Source organism: Puntigrus tetrazona, unplaced genomic scaffold (genome assembly GCF_018831695.1).
Source record: "Puntigrus tetrazona isolate hp1 unplaced genomic scaffold, ASM1883169v1 S000000746, whole genome shotgun sequence".
Lineage (NCBI taxonomy): Eukaryota > Metazoa > Chordata > Actinopteri > Cypriniformes > Cyprinidae > Puntigrus > Puntigrus tetrazona.
This window is the reverse complement of record NW_025048355.1, coordinates 1,910,405-1,935,955: the sequence shown is the minus strand read 5'-3', so window position 1 is coordinate 1,935,955 and position 25,551 is coordinate 1,910,405. Positions and strand designations below refer to the sequence as shown.

Sequence of the window (25,551 nt, the reverse complement as noted above, 5' to 3'; positions counted from 1 at the left end):
AGCGTCTATACCATCTGAGGCGCTTAAGGGACTTCAGACTCCCATCTCAGGTGCTCAGGAACTTTTACACCTGCACCATCGAGAGTGTCCTGACGGGAAACATCACCTCCTGGTTTGGAAACAGCACCATGCAGGACAGGCGAGCTCTTCAGAAGGTGGTGCGGTCAGCTGAGCTCCCTGTGCTGCAGCACATCTACAACAAGCGGTGCTGTACCAGAGCCAGGAAGATCGTGGAAGACCTCAGCCATCCCAACAATGGACTCTTTTCTCTGCTGCGTTCAGGAAAGCGCTTTCGTTCCCTGAAGGCAAACACAGAGAGAATGAGGAGGAGCTTCTTCCCGCAGGCCATTCGGAGTCTGAACCAGAGAACACCCAGCACCTAATCACCGGGATTCCCATGTTCACCCCTCTTCCCCAGATACTCGCCACTTACATTTGGACAATTGCACTAGCCACTTTGCACTGGACATTCGCACAGCCACTTTTACATTTTACACTTTATATTTTATATTCTACACTTTATTTTTAAACTTTGCACACTTTTTATACATATTTTTATACATATTTTTTATATTTTATATTTATATATATTTAAATTCTGTTTTCTATTTTGATGCTGGACGGTTGTAAAAAAACATTTCACTGCATGTCGTACCATGTATGTATGTGTATGTGACAAATACAATTTGAATTTGATGTTAACCAGTAGAGTGTGTTTGAGAATTGATTGTGTACTAACAGGAAGTGAGTAAGTGTGAGACGAGGTGAAGGGGAACATAGCGAAGATGTGAAGAGAGAAATCATCATGAAAACAACATTTTCAAGTAAATTATTGCAATAAATTAGTTTAGTTTGATTTTGCTGTGTTGCTCTGGACTCGTGGGAATTTCTTTTTGCATACTCCCAAAGAAGTAATATATTTTATGTTACAGTCCTCTTTTGACTTAAAAAAACACAGAAACCTAGAGGAAATGACGCAGAGGTTTGTATGTGGTTTCCAGGCACACTTCATATATATTTAACTCCCTTAACTGTGACAGAAAACGGTTGAGGACAGTTTTGTTCGTGACGATGGCATTAAGGCTGTTTGTGTCTTTTATTCTTCTTATGAACAACACAGGTAGAGATAATCCAATTTATTTATTATGATAAATATTCTTCTGATGAGAATTAATGAACTGAAAGTTATTAGATTATCTCTTAAATTAACTTTAAATTCATCATGTTTATGATGACATGGTGACTAATTTATTTTATTTAAATATTATTAAAACTTGACTTTAAATTAAAATCACACACGATTTGACAACAGAAACAACACAGGCAACAAACAAGATTTATTACACCGGTTTATAGCGTTGGGTTCGAGATCATTTGTCAGGGTTTGATTTAGTTGGGCTCTTGACTCTAAACGCTGAGGATTTCACTTTGTTTTTCACAAAAAGGGATAAGTATAAGCTTATTGAAGGTATAAGCAAACGGTCTAATTATTAATTACAAGCAAAATAAATTAAATAAGATAAGATAAATAAAATAAGATTTTTAGGTTTTTAAAAAGGTTCAACAGGAAATCATTCAACAGGCATTTAATCAGGGGTTAAAGTAGTGTTTGTTTTACGGGGGACACTGTTTCAGGCGTTCAGGGATGTGTTTCAGGGATGCTCATGTGTATGCAAAGACTAAAAATGTTTTTAGCAATTTGCAAACTTAAAATATCACAATCGAGAGTCTTCTGCCATGAACAAAGGCTGATCGGAATCCTAGATGCTAGCAGTGTGCGAAGCTACATCTGTGCCGGATTGAATAATCAAATCTAAAACTTTTCAAGAGTTGAAACAATTAGTTTGAAATGAATAACCTACCATATGAGCAGAGTAGGGCAATGTCTTTGGTAACGGCTCAAACCGTAAAATTAATGCAAAAACGTCATCAAGAGATGTATAAACGATTAAATCTGGGTTAAATGTGTGAACAAAAGCTGCAGAGGGGTGCAAAGCATTACTGTAATTAAATTACTTATTCACTGAAAAATAAGGAAGCGATTACTGTTACTTTTTAGGTACTTTAATTACACTTACTTATAAAGTACATGCTGTACATCCATACTGTACATCCCTCTGTGTGCCTGAGGAAAACTGCATCTGAGTCTGTGACAAGTGCCAGTGTTTTCATAAAAACTGTACTCAAGACCAGACTGAGTATGAGTCCTAGTACCCCAGCTCTACCAGTTTAGAGAGAAGCAAAGCAACTCCTATGTAGCTTATAGTTAAATAGCTCATAACTTATAAGTTAAACTAAATTCTTTTGAAAAGCTTGTTTAAGAACAGATTTAAGATTTTGATTCATTTGTTTGTTGTCACTGATGAAGTTAAACTAATAATTTGTACTTTTATAGGTTATTACCCCTTTGTTGCCCAAACTTCCCATTAGACCCAGGTGACAAAGAGTAAATGTTCTAGTCATGAACATATGATTTCACCAGAAGAGGAACCAAGTCATTCTTTCAAGCCACAAACAAAGTCTCAAAATAACCCTATGAAACTACAGCATGCAAGGAATTGCTTCTCTAATAATCACAGTCGGTGAATTTTAAATATACGTAACATATATAAATATTTCAACTCCAGTACTATTTAGACACGTAGACATCAAGAAGCAGAAGATGAATCTCAACAATGGCGACAATCAACAAAACATACTGCAATGTTCATACTTGCTTCATACTGCAATGCATGCTGGGATTGAATGATAAATGTCTAAACGCCGAAAAAAGACTTCCCCCAATCCATATTAAAACATAATTTTTTCTTTAACAGTCAAAAAACTCATAGTTAGAAAATAGTTTAAAAACTGAAGAGATAGACATAAGCATAAGCTAATCTGCTGGTCCTGCACTGCCTGTGTAACGTTAAATCTTACAAATATCAAATGTGAGAAACTATTAATTGATTATTCTACAATTAACTACTATTGTAAGGTTCATTAAACGAAACACTGTAAGTTCCTAAACTGTTCTTCGTGATGACTTTGAATGTCTCCGACAGCTCCTGCAGTCTCATTTAGCAACTTGTTAGCAACCATCTTTTTAAAGAAACATAACAGTTTTTAAAAAAATTATGAGTAGTGTGATATTTGTTGTAAATTAAATGTATCTTGAGCTTGTGTAAACCTTATTTTGGAGTTTGAACCAAAATCGTATAAAAAAACCCCACTGACTCTGAAATAAAGGTACCAGAAGAGTTAAAATGCTACCTCACTTTCAGGTTTTTATAGTTCCACTCTATTTGTCATTGTTTCCGGGTCCAAATGCTCCAAGCTCTCCCTCAGAAAACAACAAAAAGTTCTAATATGCATTCACAATGTGATAAAATACTACCAAAAAATAAAAATTCTAATTGTTAACTCCAATACTGAAACCCCACATAGCCATACAATGAAAATAGAAATAAAAATAAGTGGACATAAAAATGATTTGTGTTCGGGACGCTGTTAGCATGGAGACTGAAGTAGTTAGCTTAAATATTTCATATCCAAATAAACAGGGCTCATAAACGGCTGCTGAGATATTTTCAATAGAAACGAGTTGAAGGCAATACATTCTAAAATAATGGTTTGTTTAAAAAAACTTCTCCTTTAGTTTGTAGTATTTTAACTCACGTGTGAAAGGGTTAATGTTACCATTAGTTGGAAATCAGACTTGATTTTAGCCTTAAAGTGTTCCATCTCAAAATAAAAATGTGGTCATTAATGGTCATTTTCGCTTTGATTTGTACAAACAGAGTATCTTTCCAAACTTTGAGTTTTTACTGAAAGAATCAACTTATATCTGTAGGTGCTGTATGCCACAAAGATCATTAACTGATTTAAAATAAATAAATTTAGTTCAATCCTTTAGTTTCTGGTGACTGTATGATGACTGTCTATGAAAACAGCTACTATTTTTTCCTACAAATGTTGTCTCTCCTCAGGGCTCTGTGCTGAGATCTCTGTGTTTGTGAAGACGGGAGCTTTTGTTCAGCTGGATGTACAGACACAAGAAGCAGAGTTTTTAATTTTATTCTGGAGTAATGAAAAATCACAGAATATAATTACATATTTAAAAGAAACTAAAAGTGTAAGACCTAATGATATCTACAAGGACAGAGTGGTTTTCAATGAAACAAGCTTTTCTCTGACACTGAAGAACATGCAGAAGAAGGACAGTGGACTCTACAAAGCAAGAACCAGTGGACAATCAGAAAATATTCTTGTTATATACAGAGTGACTGTTTTAGGTGAGAGTGACGTGTACTGCTTAGTCTATGATGTAAATATAAGACTAAATATATTATATATAGTTTATTTGAAAACAATATAAAATCAAGCTTTTTAAATTATTTATATTTAATGTTATTTTTTCTTTAATATCAAAACCTGCTGCACATATTTGACATATGTTAACAATAATAATTCTGTCCATTTGAGGACGTCTGAACAAAATAGTATGATTAAATCATGTTTGGTCTTGGTTTACCTAAGTTTTCTTTGTGACATTGACTCTGTGTTTCAGATGAAGTTGAAGATCCGGTCCTGACCGTAAACTCAAGCTGGTCCAGTCCTCAGCCCTGTAGCTTTACATGTAACGGAAGTAACAGTTTTTTCAGCTCCGTCTTTAATGGTAGCAGCTGTTCCCCAGAGGAAGTGACATCAGCTGATAATCACACCCTAAAACTGAGCTGCAGCGAGGACTCCATCACGTGTAACTATAGCAACCCCGTGAGCTCCAAGACTGTAGTAAAGAAGGTTTATGAACTCTGCGCTGCTGAGCAAGGTACGTTCTGTATCCACACTGTAAACCGACTCAAAGATGAAGAAATATAAAAACAATGACTTCATCTTAAATATTGTATGGTGTGCCAAACACTGGACTGAAATTTCCGTTAATATAATACTCAGTCTCTGAAAACTTTAAGATGTATGTTCTTCTTTTTAATGTCTATAACCAGGAAAATATGAAGAAGCATCAGCATTTACACACTGGAGCATTGCTTCTGTTTGTCTACCCATACTGGCATTGGTGGCAGTGATCAGCTTTATTTTTTTTAATTATATTTACAAAAGAAAGAAAGGTACAGAGCATTAATCATCCAGTTATCTTAAGACACATCATAAAGAATTTCAATAACACCATTAGCACATTCATATTGTTAGCTACTGAACAGACCTATTGAAAAAATGAGAAAACCCCACAGAAAAACACCTTTTACCAGAGGTTTGACTTCCATAGGTTATTCAGAGCACATGAGTGTTAAGACCTTCCTTTCCCTAGTTGGTTATTTTATAGATAGCTGAGCTAGTTTCCTTTTTAAGTTCTTTAAATGTAAATTTAAAGATTTTTTTTTTTTTAAATTTAAAGATTTTTAGGTTATTTTTGTAAATAGGGCTGTTTGTTTTAGGTTTTTCACCATTGTATTTAGATTTTTGATGTTGCAATTTAATGTCAAATAGTCCTGTAGTGTGGCCTTGCGTAGAAATACAAATACTCTATGTAAACCCCCAATTAACATGATATATTAAGTACATGCACAGTAGTTACAGAATTGCTATTTGAGGTGAATACTAACCACATGGCCTGCCAACTTTCTATTCACTTTAATTTTTGCACAATTCTGTTTTTAAACCCTTATGGCGCACTTGGTTGCTTCCATTAGCAGAGCATTAACCATATTATGAAAGCCAAGGACTGACAAACCTCTACAAGCTCTGTAGAGCAAAATATTTGTATTTTATATTTGTTCTGTCTATATACTGTAAATAGTCTTGAAAACTGATGTTCTGTTTTAAACACTGTAGGCGCCCAGGGGCCTGAACAAACAGTTTATGCACACCCTTTTGACGTAAGTGATATACCACTATTCTTCATTAACCAGACTGTAATTGTCATTTCACCATCTGTTATCTTTTAAAACAAGTATGCAATGTTTTATATTCTTTATCTTGGTTGTAAAATCCTACACAAAGCTGTCACTTGAGGTACCCTTTCAAAAGATACTAATATTTACTTATAGATACTAATATATACCTTAATGGTACTTATATACACCCATTAGGGGTAAATAAAGTACAACGGTGTACATTTTGATTTAAGACACTTAATTTATTGTGTCTGCATTAATTTATTAATTTGTATTGGTAATTTACTATTGCACGGGCACAAGTGATCACTTCTTTTTATTTAGTATTTCCTAAGTTGAATTATTTATTATGAAAAAAGGGGTGAGGGGTCGAAACGCACTGCATTGGTTAAAATGTTTTATGTGTTCAATGCCTCATGACTTAGTCACAAATGAGTCTAAAACAGACTTTTAGACTGGACTGTGTTTGCAGGAGAACGTCAAGCCACAAAATCCACTGGAGATGTTGGAGAAATCAGAGAAACCTTCTACAGTGTATGATACTGTGAGAGATGCTGGACAGACTGACGATACCAACCACATCACAGCCAACGATGACCCTATGAATCAGGTGAAGATTAAATAATGACTCCAATCTCACTTAGCAACAATTTATTGAAAATTAAATGACTGTTAATATGGATTAAATATCTTAATTTGGAATAAAAGTGAATGACATTCATATGATAAACCAGTTTGCAGCCTGTAGTTTGAATTATTTGTTGGAAATAGTTTTAAATGAAATGAATTTTTCAGAGTGCATCACTCCCAGATGAGAAGGGACCACATTCATCTATCACTGTCTACTCTACCATTCAAAAGCATTCAACCCCTCCCCAAACTCAAACTGATCTCACCATTTATTCTGCAGTCAAAAAACTGCCTGCTGGATATGAATCACATCCACAATCAGAATAAAATTGGACTTTGAACAAAGCTAAACTTTTACAGGAATTTAAAGCGATAAAGGACTTTATGTCTTCGGGAAGACAGTGTTAATCTCAGTGTAAATAAGGACCATATTTATCATGTGCAACGTACAGAGTAGAGTTTAGAGCAGGGTGTCAAACTCAATTCCTGGAGGGCCGGAGCCCTGCAGAGTTTACATTCAACCCTGCTAAAACACATATACTATGTATGTGTGAAGTGCTTGATTAGCTGGATCAGGTGTGTTTGATTAGGGTTGAATCTAAACTCTGCAGGGCTCCGGCCCGCCAGGAACTGAGTTTGACACCCCTGGTTTAGAGTTTCTGTAGAATTGTGTTGGAAATTACTCACTGATTTTGCAAGCAACACCTAAAAAACACTTCCTGAAAAGTATTTGTCAGTCTTTAGGTTTTTTTTAAGCTTTCACAGAGGTGTTCATTGCTCATTCGCTCTGAAAGGAGGAGCACGATCAGTCAAGTGACGGTTGACCATTATTGAAGACAACTGATGTTGACAAGCAGAGTCACGAAAGAAACAAATAAATAAAATCAAACATGTTTTAATCATTACAGTGAATAATGTTTTCTCTTTAGTTGGGCTCTTTAACATCAGATTTTGTTTAGCTGCTGTAACTGGATTTTAAGAAGAGCAGAAGTCATGTATTAACATAATCATTGTTTGAAATGAATCTTTGAGTCTACTTTCTATACATTTTGGATTTTTTCTAGACACACAATCAGTGTAGGAATCGCAAAAGCAGTGACAAAACTATATTCAAAATTAAAGTTTCAAAGACAATTTATTCATTCCACAACGCATGATGGGAGCCATGGATGAGCCATGCATGAAAGAAAAAGAAAAATGTATATTTTATACATAAAAATAGAGTGGCGCACTGCTCACTTATAACACTATCTCAGAAAAAAAACTCAGCAGCTCCGTCTCCTGTGGTTTTTCAGTTTAATGTGTTTATTTCCCCTCATCAGGCGGTGAGAGTGCTACAATCACACTACTTCTTGATGTCTGTGTGTCGAAATTAAAGTTTTTTTTTTTTTTTTTAAATAACAAGCTTTAGAAACATCTGTCCTTATATTATTCACATGTATAATGTAAACAGTAAAGAAAGCATAACTAAGGTTTGTGAGGCTGTTATAACAGACAAACAAAATGTAATGGTCAAGAGCCCAAATGAAACACTGAACACCATAACAATGATTTAAAAATGTGATTTGATTTTCTTATATTATACTCTATTTTAAACATTCACAATTTTTTCTTCATTGATCATTTTTATTTTATAACAGGGATTTTATAAATTCAAATTATATAAAGCAAAAAGTGGAAGTAAAGTCCTAAAAAGTCAGTGAGTGCTGATCTGCTGCTATCTGGTGGTTACAGTGATATAGATCTCACACTAGGCTGATTTTTTTATCAAATAACTATTAGTCAAATAACTTCTGTTTTAGCTTTTCAAATTAAAGACTAGTTAGTTTAATTGGTCTTAAACAATTAATAAATAATGTTAATTATAATAAAAAATACTAGATATTGCTTATTTTTCATGCAAGACTTGGCTGCAGTGCTTTCTTGTGCCACGTTCAATTATTGTAGCCTTTTTTAGTTTGCATTTGAATGTTTCTCTCATGCACCAGAAATGTCTTAAAAGATGTGTAAAGCGGTGCATCAGTGCAACTCATAAACAAGTTTTTGCATTCTTTCTTCTTATGAAGAAGAGAGTTATGTTTGGAGTTCTAGTGATGTTTTTACCATATAATCTACCCCTAATTTTTATACTATGCATAATTACGACATCAAACAGCAAAGCACAATAAACCACAGCTTTAAGAAAACGCTTCAATGCTGTTAGAAATGAAAGACGATGGAGAAGGTCGTGCTCTTTTGTGTTTTTTGCACTTTGTTCAGATCACTTCTAGCAGTTAATATATCTTTACTTTAGAATACTAATCCAAAAATAGTAGTAACACCTGAATAACTAGAATACTGATCCTGATAATTAGTAACTCCCTCAGAAATATTAGATAATACTTGAGTCATTACTAGTGGGTTACCATGACCTTCACTTTAGAATTAATTATACATTAAGTATATGTAACGGGCTCCTGGTGCTATACAATCATTGGAGTTTAAAGCTATTCAGTAGTTCAAGTTCTTGGACCAAAAAACATGAGCCAGCGTTGCAGCAAGACAAGGGAAAAAACCACAGATGAAAGTTGATGTTATCAAAATATAAGAGGTTTCCTTATTTGTATTTGACTGTATGAAATAAAACAAATAAAATGTCAACAATACAATTGGGTTGTTGTTTTCTTTGAATGGAAAAACTTATTGTCACGACCCGAGACATGAACTCAGGTCTCTGGTGAGGTGGTCAAGTGAATTACCAATTAGCCACAAGGGAGTAGTGTTGAACCCAAATGAAACACTTTAGGCAGAGTTCCAAGCAATATAGATTTAATAAAAAATCTTTGCACAAAAAAAAAAAAAAAACAATTCCAACAAAAGTTCTTCCCGGACTGAGGTATAGTTCATATTCAAATTCAAATTCAAATTTTATTTGTCACATACACATACATACATGGTACGACATGCAGTGAAATGTTCTTTACAACCGTCCAGCATCAAAATAGAAAACAAAATTTAAATGTATATATAAATATAAAATATAAAAAAATATGTATAAAAAAAGAAGTGTGCAAAGTAGAATATATAAAATAAAATAAAGTATAGAGTATAAATATAAAGTATAAGATATAAAGTGTAAAGTGTAAAGTGGCTGTGCAAATGTCCAGTGCAAAGTGACTAGTGCAATTGTCCAAATGTAAGTGGCGAGTATCTGGGGAAGAGGGGTAAACATGGGAATCCCGGTGATTAGGTACTGGGTGTTCTCTGGTTCAGACTCCGAATGGCCTGCGGGAAGAAGCTCCTCCTCATTCTCTCTGTGTTTACCTTCAGGGAACGAAAGCGCTTTCCTGAACGCAGCAGAGAAAAGAGTCCATTGTTGGGATGGCTGAGGTCTTCCACGATCTTCCTGGCCCTGGTACAGCACCGCTTGTTGTAGATGTGCTGCAGCACAGGGAGCTCAGTGCGGATGGTGCACTCAGCTGACCGCACAACCCTCTGAAGAGCTCGCCTGTCCTGCATGGTGCTGTTCCCGAACCAGGAGGTGATGTTTCCCGTCAGGACACTCTCGATGGTGCAGGTGTAAAAGTTCCTGAGCACCTGAGATGGGAGTCTGAAGTCCCTTAAGCGCCTCAGATGGTATAGACGCTGCCGGGCCTTCTTCACCAGGGTGTTGATGTGACAGGACCAAGACAGGTCCTGCGTGATGTGAACACCCAGGTACCGAAAACTGTCCACTCTCTCCACTGGGGTCCCGTCGATCATGATGGGATGGTAAGAGCGCACCTGCTTCGTGCTGAAGTCCACTATTAACTCCTTTGTTTTGCTGACGTTCAGGAGCAGATTGTTCTTCTGACACCATCTCTACAGGTTGTTGATCTCCTGAAGGTAGGCCATCTCATCGTTGTTGGAGATCAGGCCCACCACGACAGTGTCGTCAGCAAATTTAATGATGGTGGTGGAGTTTGTAGTGGCCACACAGTCATGTGTGTACAGCGAGTACAGCAGGGGGCTCAGAACACAACCCTGAGGGGCTCCAGTGCTGAGCACTGTTGAACGCTGAACTATAGTCCACAAACAGCATTTTCACATAGTTCCCTTTCCTAAAATCCAAGTGGCTTGTGGTTGTGTGGAGGAGGTGTGTGATGGCATCCTCCGTAGACCGGTTTTGGTGGTAGGCAAACTGTAATGGGTCCAGTGTGTCTGGTAGTGATGCGGTGATGAAGTCTCTGACGAGTCTCTCGAAGCACTTCATCACTACAGACGTCAGAGCTACAGGGCAGTAGTCATTAAGGCAAGATGGTTGAGGTTTCTTCGGCACAGGAACAATGATGGACTGTTTGAAACACGAGGGGACTGTAGACTGTTTCAGGGAGAGATTAAATATCTCAGTGAACACCGGTGCTAGCTGGTCACCACAGGCTCTCAGAACCCGACCTGTGATGCCGTCAAGTCCTGCTGCCTTCCTGGTGTTCACTCTCCTGAATGCCCTCCTTACGTTGTGCTCCGAAATGGTGAACGCAATTTCCTCTCCGGCTCTCTCGGCATGCATGCTGTTCATCAGGCCGCTAGCGGCGCTAGCGTGATTAGCGTGATTAGCTGCAGCCTCGAAACGAGCATAGAAGTTATTTAGCTCGCCTGCCAGAGAAGCATCCGCGCTCTCCACTCTGGAGGTTGGCGTTTTATAGTCCGTGATGTTTCTCAGTCCCTGTCAAAGGCTCCTAGAGTCACTGTGTTGAAACTGTGACTCTAGTTTCCTCCCGTAGCGCCTCTTTGCCTCCTTTACCGCTCTGCGCACACTGTACGACGCAGCCTTGTATTCAGACACGGTGACTATCCCCGTGTTATAGGCTGCAGAGCGGGATCTCAGAGAGTTGCGGATAGTTTTGTCTACCCACGGCTTCTGGTTGGGAAACGTCCTGATGACGGTTTTCTCTACTGTGTCATCCGCTAGTTTCCCGATGAATCCCACCACCACTTCCGTGAACACGTTGACGTCTTCGGAGCTACACCTGAACGTGGCCCATTCTGCGTCATCCAAAGCGTCCTGCAGAGTGGCCACCGAATGGTCAGACCAGCGTGACACCTCTCTCTGTACCGGGGCTTCCTGTTTTAGCCTCTGTTTGTAAACAGGTACGAGGAAAATGGCGGCATGGTCCGATTTACCAAATGGTGGGCATGATTTTGCCTTGTAGCTGTATCTGAAGGGTGTGTAGCAGTGATCCAGTGTCCTTTCGCCCCTGGTGGGGCAGGTGATGTGCTGGTGAAAGTTCAGCAGTGCGCGCTTGAGGTTTGCACTGTTAAAATCCCCCAGCACAATGAGTGCGGCGTCCCGATGCTGTGTCTGGTGTGTTGTGAGGTGGTCGTGTAAGTCCCATATTGCAGTGTCCGTGTCCGCTTGAGGTGGAATATAAACGGCGCTGACTATGACCGAGCTGAATTCCCGTGGAAGATAGAAAGGGCGACATTTGATGGTCAGAAGTTCCAGGTTTGGTGTGCAGGAGCGTGAGAGAGGAACAACGCTCGCGCTGTCGCACCAGCAGGTTGTTCACCATCAGACACACTCCACCTCCCCGTGTCTTCCCCGACTCCATTGTTCTGTCCATGCGGTAAACAGAGAAAAACTCGGCCGGTTGTATGGCGTGGTCCGGTACCGCTGGGTTCAGCCATGTCTCGGTGAAGCAGAGGAGGTTGCAGGCCCGAATGTCTCTCTGGAACTTGATCCTTGCCCTGAGGTCATCGAGCTTGTTTTCCAGAGACGTTGGCTAACAGGACACTAGGTAGGGGAGCACGGTGTGAGCGTGCCCTCAACCTGTTCATGGCGCCGGCTCGTTTCCCTCGTGGACGCCGGTGCGGGTCGCGTCCTTTTGTCTTCGACAGGATCTCGCTCGGCCAACATGGGTCCGGGTTTAAAAACGGCGAAAGTTGGGTGCATTGTACACCAATAGATATAAGAGTGGCTCGGTCGTATGTATTAATAGCCATCTTATATAAAGAAAACTGCGCAGACTATCCAAAATACTAACAATTAAAAGAAAAACAAAAAGTTTTGCAGGAGCGGTCGTGACGGCAGCTGAACTCAACGGCGCCATCATGATGGTTAACAACGCAAACAATAGAAAGGAGTACTTGGAAAAATAAAAACTACACGGGGGGAGAAAACAAAACCAGTAAACTGCACAAAGAAAAAAATACCCAAACAACTTACTAGAGACATAGCTTGAGGGACTAGGAAACACAAGGCAGAAACTCATAGTAACGACTCAATAACCGAGTGAAGAACAAAGGAGAACATCACAACTTAAATACCCAATGGTAAACAAGACACAGGTGAACTAGATATCACTAAACTAGGACACATGAGGAAGAACTAAGGCAGGGGGGAACATAGGGGTCCCCTGGCCCGTAACCTTCCCAGTCCACCAGATACTGCAAAGAGTTCTGGACCCTACGGGAATCCTGTATCCGGCGGAACATATAGGCCGGCTGGCCATTGATGATCCTGGGAGGAGGAGGGGGTCTGCGTCTGGGGCAAAAGGGAGAAGACAAGACAGGTTTTAAAAAGAGACATGAAACGTAGGGTTAATTCTGAGGGAATGAGGGAGAAACAAACGTTAAGAAACCGGGTTAACTTTCCTTGCTATGCGGAACGAGCCAATGTATTTCTGGGTCAGCTTCTTGAACTCTACACACGAGAGGCAGGTTTTTTGTAGCTAACCAAACTCTTTGACTAGCTCAGAAGTTAGGGGCCATCCGCCGGCGATGATTAGCCTGGGTCTGGTATATCTGGGAAGTCCGAGGAGCATATGCTGGGAACAGTGCTGGACAAAGTGCTGGGCTGAGGCAACACCAACCTGCACCTCTTCCTCAAGAAACAATGGAGGGGTATACCCAAACTGCCATTCAAAGGGGGAGAGTCCAGTGGCTGAGGACTGGAGGGTGTTGTGGGCATATTCAGCCCAAATGATGTAGGTGGCCCAAGATGTGGGATTACTGGCCGCCATGCACCGCAGGGTGGTCTCCAGATCTTGATTAATCCGTTCAGTCTGGTCGTTAGACTCTGGATGGAACCCAGATGATAGGCTAACTGTGGCCCCAATAAGCTTGCAGAAGGCCCCCCAGAACCGAGACGAGAACTGGGGACCACGATCAGAGACAATGTCCAGGGAATTCCAAATACCCAGAAGTCTCTTTGGCGAAGGAAGCTTGGGCAGAGAAATGAACCGGGCAGTCTTAGAGAACCGTTCCACTACCACTAGAATGACCCAGAGATGGTGGTCGGTGACGAAGTCTAGAAATAGGTGTGACCATGGTCTACGGGGGAACAGGTAAAGGGTGGAGCAGTGCCTGTGGTCGCTGATGTGTGGACTTTCCCTGGCAGCACACGTGGCAGGCCTCCACATAGCCCTTTACATCCTCCTTGATGGACAGCCACCAAAAGCGTTGTTGAAGGAATTCAAGTGTGCAAGCACTTCCTGAATGACATGTCAAGGAAGTTTCATGACCCCACTGCAAGACCTGGGCTCGGGTAGGATGAGGAACATATAGGCGCGTCCAGCGGGACCACCACCTGGATCGGGCTCATGGGCAAGGGCCTCTCGTACCACTCTTTCCAGTTCAGATTGGAGGGGTGCGATAATCCTAGACCTCGGAATAACTGATGTCAAAGGTCTCTCTTGTTTTTGGGGAGAGTAGGCTTGAAACAGGGCGTCTGGTTTGACATTCTTGGTGCCGGGTCTGTAAGATAAGAGAAACTAGAATCGATTAAAAAACAGGGACCATCAAGCTTGTAGGGGGTTCAATCGCTTGGCCTGCTGGAGGCATTCCAGGTTCTTGTGGTCCGTGAGGACCTGGAAAGGGTGCGGTGCCCCTCAAGCCAGTGGCGCCACTCCTCCAAGGCAAGTTTAACTGCCAGCAGCTCTCGATCCCCCACGTGGTAGTTGCGCTCGGCATCTGACAGGCGGTGAGACATGAAGGCGCACGGGTGTAATTTGCCATCCTCACCCTTTTGTGACAGGATGGCCCCTACCCCCACCTCTGAGGCGTCCACCTCCACCACAAAAGGTCTTTCGGGGTCAGGGACCAAAAGAATGGGAGCAGACATGAAGCAGCACTTGAGTTTCTCGAATGCCCTCGCTGCCTCTGGACCCCAGTGAATCTTGGTCCTTTTTCCCTTTGGAAAGCGCCGTCAAGGGGGCCACCACAGTGCTGAAATTCTTAATGAACTTCCTATAGAATGATAGATTCCTATAGATGAACCCAAGAAATTGAGTCTGTGTAACATGAAATTCACATTTTTCGGGTTTAATGTAGAGATGATTGTCAAGAAGCCTCTGAAATACCCTGCCAACATGCTCCTTGCGCTCCTCCAAAGACCTTGAGAAAATGAGAATATCATCTAGGTATACGAAAACAAATTGATTGAGTAGATCCCGAAGAACATCATTAATTAGTGCTTGGAAAATTGCAGGGGCGTTGGTGAGCCCGAACGGCATTACCAGATATTCATAGTGGCCCGTGGGGGTGTTGAAGGTTACATTCGTCCCCTTGCCAGATCCGCACGAAATGGTAAGCATTGCGGAGGTCCAGTTTAGTAAAAATAGAAGCCCCTTGAAGGAGCTCCAAGGCAGTGGCCATTAGGGGAAGGGGGTATTGATTCAGAACCGTGATCTTGTTGAGGCCCCGGTAATCGATACAAGGCCTAAGACCCCCGTCTTTCTTTTCTACAAAGAAGAAGCCCGCCCCAGCCGGGGAAGTGGAAGTACCGATGATGCCAGCTGCCAAAGACTCCTTAATGTAGTTATCCATAGCTGAGCGCTCGGGGGAAGACAAGGAGAAGATCCGACCCCTGGGAGGACAGGAACCAGGGAGTAGATCAATGGCACAGTCGTAAGTGTGGTGAGGTGGTAAGGAGGTAGCCCGGGACTTGCTGAACACTGCTTTGAGATATTCTGGGAAGTTCTGGATGAAGAAAAGGTAACAGGCCTGCCCAGAGGTACTTGGGACAGGGACTCCTTGCGGCGAGCTCCACTCCGTTCTCGCAGGCAATTGTCCAGGCGGATGGCCATTGCTATGAGGGACTCTAGATCATCAGCTGGCTCTCGGGTCGCTAATTCATCTTAAAGAGGTTCGGACAACCCTCCCTGAAAGCAGACCCTCAGTGTCTCATCATTCCATCTGCTCCTGGCTGCTATGGTCCGAAACTCAATGGCAAAATCTGCTGTGCTACGGGAACCCTTATGGAGAGTGAGCAGCTGTTTGGAAGCCCCCCGCCCACTGATTGGATTATCAAACACTCGATTGAACTCCTCTACAAATGCGGTGCAGGACTCACAACAGAGATCCTGAGATAGCCATACTGCGGAGGCCCAGGAGAGTGCCTTGTCTGAAAGCAGGGTGATAATGTAGGCAATCTGTGGGAAAGCTTGAGGGTTGGAGCGCGAAGGTGAGGAAGCAGTGGGTGAGAAAACCCTGGCAGGAACTAGGATCTCCAGAGAAGGGCTTGGGAGGGGGTAATCGGAGCTCTGCTACAGGAGAAGGCCTGACACCACTAGGAGGAGATACAGAGGAAGATGAAAGGCATGGAAGACGTTCAAAGAGCTGGTGAATTGAACTCATAACATCAGCCAGGAGTTGAGAGTTGTTCTTGTCTGCTGAGAACAGCTTCATGGCGCTGTGTGTGAGGGATGTGTGGGGTCCTGTACTATATTGTGGGCTTTGCGGATGCAGCGTGTGGTGAAGATGTCCGTGATAGAGGGCAGAGAGACGCCAATGATCTTTTCAGCTGTCCTCACTATCCTTTGGAAGGTCTTGCTATCCGATACCCAACCAGGCAGTGTATGCAGCTGCACAGGACACTCTCAATGGTCCCCCTATAGAACATAGTCAGGATGGGTGGAGGGAGATGAGCTTTCCTCAGCCTCCTCAAGAAGTAGAGGCGCTGCTGGGCTTTCTTGGAGATGGAGCTGGTGTTGAGTGACCAGGTGAAGTTATCCGCCAGACCCGTCGATGGACAGCAGAGAATGGCCGCTCTTTGCTCGCTTGAAGTCAACAATCATCTCCTTTGTCTTGTTGATGTTCAGAAATACACCAAGGCTCTACACCAAGTTGTGAGCTGCTGCACCTCATCTCTGTATGCTGACTCATCGTTCTTGCTGATGAGACCCACCACGGTGGTGTCATCAGCAAACTTGATTATATGATTGTAGCTGTGCATCGCTGCACAGTCATGAGTCAGCAAAGTGAACAGCAGTGAACTGAGCACACAGCCCTGAGGAGCTCCAGTGTTCAGTGTGGTGGTGCTGGAGATGCTGTTCCCGATCCAGACTGACTGAGGTCTGCCTGTCAGAAAGTCCAGGATCCAGTTGCAGAGAGAGGTGTTCAGGCCCAGCAGGCTTAGCTTCTCTATAAGTTGCTGAGGGATGATGGTGTTAAATGCTGAGCTGAAGTCAATGAACAGCATTCGGACGTAGTTTCCCTTTGAGTCCAGATGTGAGAGGGCGAGATGGAGGGTTGTGGTGATAGCATCGTCCATAGAGCGGTTTGGACGATACGCAAACTGTAATCGGTCAAGTGAAGGTGGTAGTTGAGACTTGATGTGTCTCATGACAAGCCTCTCGAAGCATTTCATCACAATTGGTGTGAGTGCGACGGGACGATAGTTATTGAGGCACGAAACCACAGACTTCTTAGGCACCGGGACAATTGTTGTTGTTTTGAGGCACGTTGGAATGACAGAAGTACTGCAGAAAGGTTGTTTTACACGGATTTCAGATGCAGTTTCTCAGCTCCCTCTACTTTATGGAAATACAATAAAAAACTTCCTCCTAATAACAGCATTTAAGTTAATTCTTACTGTTCCTTTTCTCGTATCCATTCTAAAAATCACAAAATGAGATGAAACACTTCTCTGTCCGCCATTACGTGAAAACATCCCTTCCTTCTCCCGAACTACCTTGATTGACGCAATCTGCTGTGGGCGGGGCTATGTCCCGTTTTTCTCATTTACATATGAGAATGCAATTTAGATTTCTTAAGTGAGAAAATTCTAATTGTTTTTCCATTATAGTGATATCTAAAATTATAAAATAGAATATATAAAATAAATAAATATAAATATAAAATATTATCTTATTATCTTTGGTACTCTGGGCTTCATATAATTCATATTAATTATAAACATGTATACTGTAATTCTTAGTAGCTTTTAGGGAGGTATGAAAAAAAATCATAGTTACTGATTAGCTGATAGTGAACTACCACATTCGACTATTACTAACTAATTCAATCAGAGTTTCTTGTTAGTTAGCAGTAGTTACTAATATTGCGTCACTCACCATCAGACTAGAGATGGAGGGTGAGTACGGCTGACCTTTCAGTTTTCTCAGATTTTCATGCTGTTTTTAATGCTGAGCATGATTTATGTGTTCATGACACTCAGCGCCAGGAAAGAACGGGTTTTGTTTGATTGCCTTGTAGTGAACAGTTCTTTAAAAGCATTGCTTTAGTTTGAAGAATTCATTTTACAATTCTATTTTCCACTGGAAGGATTTGGTGGCTGCTGGTCTGTTTGTGCTCCAGATATGAATAATCTCTGACAGTTTCAGTCTTTGTTTATTTCTTTAAAGTCTGTTTTCTATTGTGTGGTATTGTTTTGCGTTGATAATTCCGTAAGTAACAATATTTGTTATCATTGTAGATGTGTTTTAGAGTGTGTTATAACGTAATTCAGTTTATTCTACCTCACATTGTGTTATTACGATTGCGTCATTATAAATGCAATAGCGGTAATTCTTAGGCATTTGACACATCATTCGATTGTTTGCAATCAAAGAGTATAATTTACTTGTATAAAGTATCGTTTGTTGGGTACTGATGTAAATATTGATTCAGTCCCTGATGGGCATTACATGGAGCACCCGAGAGTGTAATTTGACACCGCAAACAGCAGCAGCAGCTCCGGTCTGTTTAATAAAGCTGTGCTCATATGTGACAAGAAGCTCTTGTTTAGTTTAGTTCAGTATCACAATTATATAGTTTTATATAGAGTTCTTATAGAGTATGTTGTTCATATCTGTATCTTTGTCATCTCATATATATAATCACATGTATTTACCATCTGTATTTGTTCTCCAACAGAAACCACACACACGTTCATATATTCACACCAATCAATAAACTTTGAGATTGAACATGTTCACTCTAGAATAACTGCAGTTCTTTCCAATCGAAGAATCAGGCCAGCTGAGTTTCAGCCATGCAACTGCTCACAGAATATCTCATGCATTTTTAACCAAGCCATTATCGGCTTTGTGTTCTGTTTTGCTGGATGGATTTATTGTTTTTTTTTTTTTCTAAAATCCTTGCTATCTCATATTTCATTTAGCAATTTGTAGTTTTTAGATGCATATGAACATTTCAGCATCAATAAAAACATACAAAAATGTTACTTATTAATACCTACGTATGAACAGGGAGAAGAGCAGAGGCAGGAGACCAAGTGATGATAAAAAAGCAATTTTATTAAATAATCACTTTCAGTGCTCAGACTTCAACCGATGAACCCAAATCCAACATTTATGTGTTATACTACAAACAACAGCAATGGAAAGATACAGCTTCACAACAACCTGTGATATGGAGACATCCTCTGATCATTACTTGTGAATATAAACCAAATATCCTAATCAATTAAATACATGGTTTGAATTAATATAACTGCTTAATGGTATGAGATGCTTAAATGAATATAAAAGTAAAACACCAGCAAATGAATGAAACAAGAAGTTACTATAATAGAATTATAAAAAATTATCTGTTTTGTTCCAAATTCACAATAGGTTTCCTGATAATGCAGAATATTTCCATCTGCATATTAATGTTTATATATGACGTACAAGAGCAGTTTTAAATGTTCAATGTTTGACTGACACGCAAAAGTAGCCTAGTATAAAATCCATAGCTTAAAGGGGTCATTAAATTATATATATATATATATAAACCCTCCCTGTTCTACCAGTTATGTTAAAAAAATGTTAAAACATTTATAGGAGTGTAAGGCATGTTCCCAAATCTGAATACCGTTTTTGTAAAGAATAAAACTAAAGCGTGTTCATTTTGTTTTTTTAGCTGTGTAGCCAATTACAGACATGCTGATTTCTGAAACACTGACAAACAACCTCTGACTATAACATACAACAAGCTACTGTCAGGAACGAACTCGGATTCAGTTGCAGGTGTTGAACTTAAATTTATTTATCGTCTTCAAACAGAACTTGACTGAGGCAGAGGAACAGAAGACTTAACATCAGATAATAAAAAACAAAAGGTCAAAAACAAGTCCCCAGTCACTCCACTAGGCAGAGAGCGTCTGGCATGAGGAATCCTCTCAAAAAAGTCTCTACCACAGTCCTGCTGATTGATCCCAGCTTAAGATCCAAAAAAGGGGGCAGGTGAGGATGAGCTGCCAAACACAGTACCAGAGGAACCAGGACTGGAACAGGGGAGCAGAGATCTGGGAAAACACAAGGCAGAGCGAGCACGGAGTAACACTAAAAAATAATAGCTAATCTTGGAGCCTACACAGACAAGGCATGACAGGACAAGACATTACAGGACTGGCTACCAGAGCAGCGTCTTCACACTACAACGGTCAGACACAAGACTGCAAACGAAGGGAACTTAAGTAGAGGGGCAATTAAGGTGCTTAATGAGCCACAGGTGAGAAGGCAGCTAAAGAGGTTAATCAGATGACAATGGGGCGGGGGAAACACGAGCACATGGCAAACAGTTTGACAGACAAAAACAAAAACAACTGAATCAGACTGAAGACATGACAGCTACATGATGTATTAATGCTCAGTGCAGACGTGACACTTTGTCAAACAAGGTGCGACAGCGGTTGGTGCCCTGAACCTTTTAAGAGTAAACATGTCAACTTAGGGGCTCTGTGGAATGCATTGTTCAGGATCCATGTCTTTCTGAATTCAAACATCTAAAAACATATGAACACATCTCAGGATTACAGTGAAAATGTTTTAAAGTCTTTAAAATGTGTGCAGTTGTTATCATTCTGGCAAATTTAATTGGTTTTACCAGCTGGATTATGAGACAAATGACACGTGCATTAAAAATGAACAAATTATTTGCACTTGTAAATTTAATCTATAACGAACTGCCCAATGATTAGAGGTGTAGACAAAAATAATCACATTTATATCAAAAAAAGAGTCCCATCCAGAGAGGAATGTGTGTCAATTGTAAATTCCATCTCCCTCATCCAGTCATCAGTAGTGCTTTTAATGGTCCTCATCACTGATTGGTGTATGAGTGCATGAGGGCGGGGATTGGACCATAATGTCTCAGTTGATTCGCAGGTAGCCCGATGTCCTCTTGTTACAAACACACTCCTGAACCACGAAAAAGATCACCAGTATAACAATCCCAGCGGGTATGAAGGCAATGCGTAGTGTGTAGAATGAATTTCCCAGAGGGTTGCCCAAGCCCATTAAAACAGTCCTGTGGAGAAAAGAAGAGTTTGAAGTTCAGACAATGTTTTGATCTGGTCGCTAAAAACTCAAGGCCAGTACCAGGGCCGTTTCCCCCTCAATTAAAAATTTCTATACATCTGTGAATGGAACTGATAAACTGATAATCTGAAACTGTGTGAATCACAATCTACTAAATACATCTCAAAAACACTTTTATTGGTCTGCACTAGCAGTGCTCCCCACAGAGATCTGATCTCCACATCTACTGTGAACATTTTGCGTTTAAAGCAAAACTTGTGCATAGTTTTTCAGACAGCTTTGCAGGAAGGTTTCTTGAAGAGAAGAGGTTGTTCTCCACAGTTCTGCTGGATTTAGTCTGTCTCAGTTTGTTCTGTTTCTTCACGTCACTCCAGATAGACTGATGATGATCAGATCTCAAAAAAATCTCACTAGATTACTATAATTACTTGCAAAATTTGTGTTTGGGCATGTAAACTGATATCTCCTACTCACATGTAACTGTACTGTATGGCACCATTTTTAATGAGGCAACAATACATGATAGACTGGACAGAACTAGATAAGCTATGATAATAATCTTTGATTGTGCAAAGGTATTATAATATTATGAAAGGCTCCACTAGAACCTGTTCCTGGGGACCCACGTACTGTGCTGCAGAGTTTAGCTACACCCCTAATCAAACACAACTGAAGCACCTAATCAAGTTCCTTAAGACTGCTTGAAAATACAAAGGCAGGTGTGCTGAACCAGGTTGTGCAAATGCAAATACACGTTGCATGCTTTCATTAACTGCTTTAAAAATTGGAAGAAAATTGCCCTAAATGTGACAATCCAGTGAATGATGGTTAGGTATGTTTTGAAGCACGACTGCTGGTTTAAGCTGATTTGTGCTGGTCCTGAGCAGGAGCTAGTTGCTTAGGACCAGCTGAGGACTTATCCTATCCCTCCACCCTACCACCTGCCCTCTAATAGATCCAATACCCTCACATCTGCTGCAAGCCATTCCCAATGCACCTCTGCGGTTTCTCACACACGTCTCTTCTCTTCTTCATCACAGCTCAAAATCAAGAAGATCAGACTCTTGTCGTTACTAGGCTGGACTACTGCAACGCTCTTCGAGCTGGTCATCTACAATCAGACCTCTGCAAAATGATTCAAAATGCAGCAGAGCATTTTGTTTGACTCACCAGCTGATGTATTTGGTGGCTTTGTAAAAAGTCGCGTCTCCAGCAGCACCGAAGCTGATGTTCAGCCCATATGTCTGAGGATCCTTTGTGAAGTACGCCTGAACGAGAGCGGACGGAGGGATCTGGTCCACGAGCACCAGCTCTGAGTGTTTACAGGGCGCAGCGTCTTCAGACGTCGGCTTTGCCCCACGATACGCCACAGGTTTCCACTGATTATAACCCCACACACTGTCACCGTTCACCGGAGACGACACCCATTGAGACATCTGAGAGAAGAGACAGCACAAAGGCTCACTAGAAAAAACCCCTGGATATTATGGCTAATAAACTATTTCAAGTTGAGAACACGCAAGCTAAACTTTTTCAAAGACAGCAAAAATATGCAATTTGTGCAAATGAATGAATTCTCATGCCTGTAATGAAGATCAGTGAGACCTTAGAAAATTATCTAAATATTAGAAGTCAGTATATCTCCAATAATGTGTCTCTATAAGATGAGATTGAAATATATAAACATATAATGCAATGCAATCCATTGGTAATTGAGAGCTGAGGAAATAAAGTCTCCTCAGAAGATGTGAGATGTTTTGGAGGCTATTGAAGATTATTGATCCACTGAGGAATAGTGATTGTAAAGCATCTGGAAGCAAATGCTCCTCAAAAAATTGTGATGATCACGCTGAGACGCTGATTCTTCTAGAAAAATGATTGATAGGGAATCAAGTAATGCTCAGCTGCTTCAGTCCAGTACATTTGATCAAGATCAGTCCAGATTTGACACCAGAAAGACATATGAAGCAGCATCTAACGGATATTTGGACAGTTATTCTAAAAGGCCTTTTACTTATGAAAAAAACCTAAACTATCAATCTGATGTTGAATAAATTGTGTGACAGGTTTAACAGGAAAGTTTTGATCCTGTTGATCATTTAGAGCCTTAGAGCCAAAAATATGAGAGAGTGTCCAGGTTTGCCGAAGTGTTTACCTGGAAAAAAAAGGGTTGGTACTCATCGTCTATAAAGCTCTGGGAATAGACTCTTTCCCGGAATCCAGAATCTCCAACAGACTGGAACTCTAGAGCGAATCTGGAGCTGGTTCCTCGCGGCGTCACGCCGTCCAGCCACACGCGCAGCTGAGAGGAGTTTGCGTTATGACGGAGATTCGGCATGACTTCATCACGACCCACTGAATCAAACAGTGACAACTGGAGATAGAAAAGCAATCATACGTGCAAAAGTTACCGTACATCTACACGCAACCTTCTGTTGTTACTGTAGTTCTGCTCACCTGCAGACAGAGGGAGCCGTTGAGGAAACTCTCCGTCGTATCTCTACCACACAGTGTTACTATGTGCTCCGACTGGTTAACAGTGATCTCCGGTTGGGACCAGGTGAAATTCTGCAGCTCGTATGGAGGATAAAAGCTGGACTTTGCCGTCTTCTGTGGGTCAGCAACGTTACTGACGTCATTGTACTCCCACACCTGAAAAACACATCAGTCTTCATGTTTTCATTTCCCTATTTATTTATGCTCTTGTATGCTTTAATGCTATCCATTAACTTATCCATTTGTCATAATCCATCCATCTACATCTAATCAATCAACCAATCGGCCCATCCATCTATTTATCAATATATCCATGCATCCCAAAGACACAATGGTAAGCACACAATGTATGAGTTATAATATTAATAGTTCTTTAATAGTACAATTGCATATGTATCCATTTACTTTGGTGAACGCTATTGCCCTGCTGTACCGCACACTGGTCTGAGGAACCACCCTCAGGCTGCTGGGTGATCTGTGGTTGATAAACGCAGGCCAGTCCACCTGTACTGTAGACCGAGTGCTGTAAGTGTTGACCATCAGCAGAGTCGGAGCTCCATAGTTACACAGAAGGAAGTGAAGTGAGTCACCGTTTCCCAGACCTTGCACGTGAACCAGAGCCACTCCTTGAGGAAGAACGGATGGAGGAGTCAGACCCGGATTCAGCTCCACGGACATCTGACAAATCAAGAGAAATTAAATTAGACTGAGCTTTATTAAATCATTTGAACTGCAGATATTTGAGAAGTAGTAAAGGCACTGTTCAATAGTCCATGGGACACAGTTTTATCATTTTATGAAGGTCCCACCTGGAATGTCTTAGATGTAATTTCATCTATTTGAGTCAGATTGAGACACCGAGGAGATTAGTGAAGAGGATCATGCAGAACCAAAGCACAGCTCCTAAAGGATTTAGTAGATTTGGGGCCCCAGGTAGATATTGGAACAGGGCCCTTTACATTTGTGCACATTTAGATCAACCTTGAGCTTCCTCTTTTGTTGTGATGCTTGTGAGTCAAGACTACTCAGATATGTTTGCGACAAATGGATATTAAAATACTGAAGCATCAAACTGATTTTTGTTAAAATTGTTCATGTTTGTTAATTACAAAGATTTATTTTTCTCGGTGCATATAGATAAAGCTGATTCTTTAATTATTTGCAGCTATTCAAAGCTTCTTTGTTGTTGCTCTGTATGAAGATTGAGTTGCTGTAGTTCTTACCTTCCGTTGAAACATATCTCCACGCGTCAGAATATAAATTATACAACCAATCACACACCATGCCACAGTGGTTATAAGCTTCCCTATAAAACATGCCATGGTTCACCGTCTGAACACAAACATGGAAGAAAAGTTTGCGTTCTCTTTTTTCTTCTTCTTCCTCTTCATGGTGGCTGGGAACTAACATTAAAGGTGCATTTACACCACCTTCAGTACTGGAGTATGAGACAGAGATTCGGATTTTCCTTACTTTTTTCTTTATTTGTTATGGACTGTAGTGTATGTGAATATTCATCCACTGATAAGAAGTGACAAGAGACAGGGAACTGTTCAAATCTTTATCTGAAATCTTAAAAGTTTTAATGCAAAGGTTGGCACAACATTGATTTAATCTGACTGGATGTTTTACAGCTGTTAAAAGTGCTGAAATAAACAGAATAAAATACACATCTGCCGAATGTAAATCACTTGGCATAAATAAAAGGAAAGCCCACATGAGAACATCTTTCATGCTAAGTATCTCATTTGGGACAGTTAAAAAAAATAAAAGGCATTTTTGTTATCTCTCTTATTTTGGTAAAATAACTAACATTGTGTAGATTTTGCAAGGGGTATGTAAAACTTTAACGCTGTTATAGAACTATATAATTTATAATAAAGCCAGTAAATCTGTGCCTTTAACAGTTGGAAAAGTTGGATAAATATAAGTTTAAAAAATAAAATAAAATAAAATAAAATAAAAATAATAATAATAATAATAATAATAATAATAATAATAATAATAATAATAATAATATATATAAT

At 40.5% G+C, this 25,551-nt stretch overlaps 2 protein-coding genes across 2 annotated transcripts; one reads left to right on the top strand and one right to left on the bottom strand.

Annotated features, from left to right (window-relative positions):
• The first annotated feature begins 1,032 nt into the window (after positions 1 to 1,032).
• Positions 1,033 to 6,999, top strand: LOC122335138 (SLAM family member 9-like). Its single transcript, XM_043232905.1, has 7 exons — positions 1,033 to 1,120; positions 3,969 to 4,274; positions 4,550 to 4,810; positions 4,986 to 5,108; positions 5,833 to 5,876; positions 6,367 to 6,504; positions 6,690 to 6,999. Exons 1-7 carry the CDS (start codon positions 1,072 to 1,074, stop codon positions 6,849 to 6,851), a joined length of 1,083 nt encoding a protein of 360 aa, XP_043088840.1. The 5' UTR covers positions 1,033 to 1,071; the 3' UTR covers positions 6,852 to 6,999.
• A 12,733-nt stretch (positions 7,000 to 19,732) lies between these two features.
• LOC122335140 (glycosylated lysosomal membrane protein-like) lies at positions 19,733 to 24,895 on the bottom strand. Its single transcript, XM_043232906.1, has 6 exons — positions 24,748 to 24,895; positions 23,930 to 24,202; positions 23,486 to 23,680; positions 23,184 to 23,402; positions 22,199 to 22,464; positions 19,733 to 21,017 (listed from the first exon to the last, which is right to left on the bottom strand). Exons 1-6 carry the CDS (start codon positions 24,844 to 24,846, stop codon positions 20,861 to 20,863), a joined length of 1,209 nt encoding a protein of 402 aa, XP_043088841.1. The 5' UTR covers positions 24,847 to 24,895; the 3' UTR covers positions 19,733 to 20,860.
• Positions 24,896 to 25,551: the final 656 nt, after the last annotated feature.

Coding starts and splice junctions, on each gene's coding strand:
- LOC122335138 (XM_043232905.1), top strand. CDS start 1,072: ATGGCATTAAGGCTGTTTGTGTCTTTTATTCTTCTTATGAACAACACA. Junction 1,121..3,968: donor TCTTCTTATGAACAACACAG/GTAGAGATAATC, acceptor GTCTCTCCTCAG/GGCTCTGTGCTGAGATCTCT. Junction 5,877..6,366: donor TTTATGCACACCCTTTTGAC/GTAAGTGATATA, acceptor CTGTGTTTGCAG/GAGAACGTCAAGCCACAAAA.
- LOC122335140 (XM_043232906.1), bottom strand. CDS start 24,846: ATGGCATGTTTTATAGGGAAGCTTATAACCACTGTGGCATGGTGTGTG. Junction 24,203..24,747: donor GAGATATGTTTCAACGGAAG/GTAAGAACTACA, acceptor TTGATTTGTCAG/ATGTCCGTGGAGCTGAATCC. Junction 22,465..23,183: donor ACCAACCCTTTTTTTTCCAG/GTAAACACTTCG, acceptor CTCTTCTCTCAG/ATGTCTCAATGGGTGTCGTC.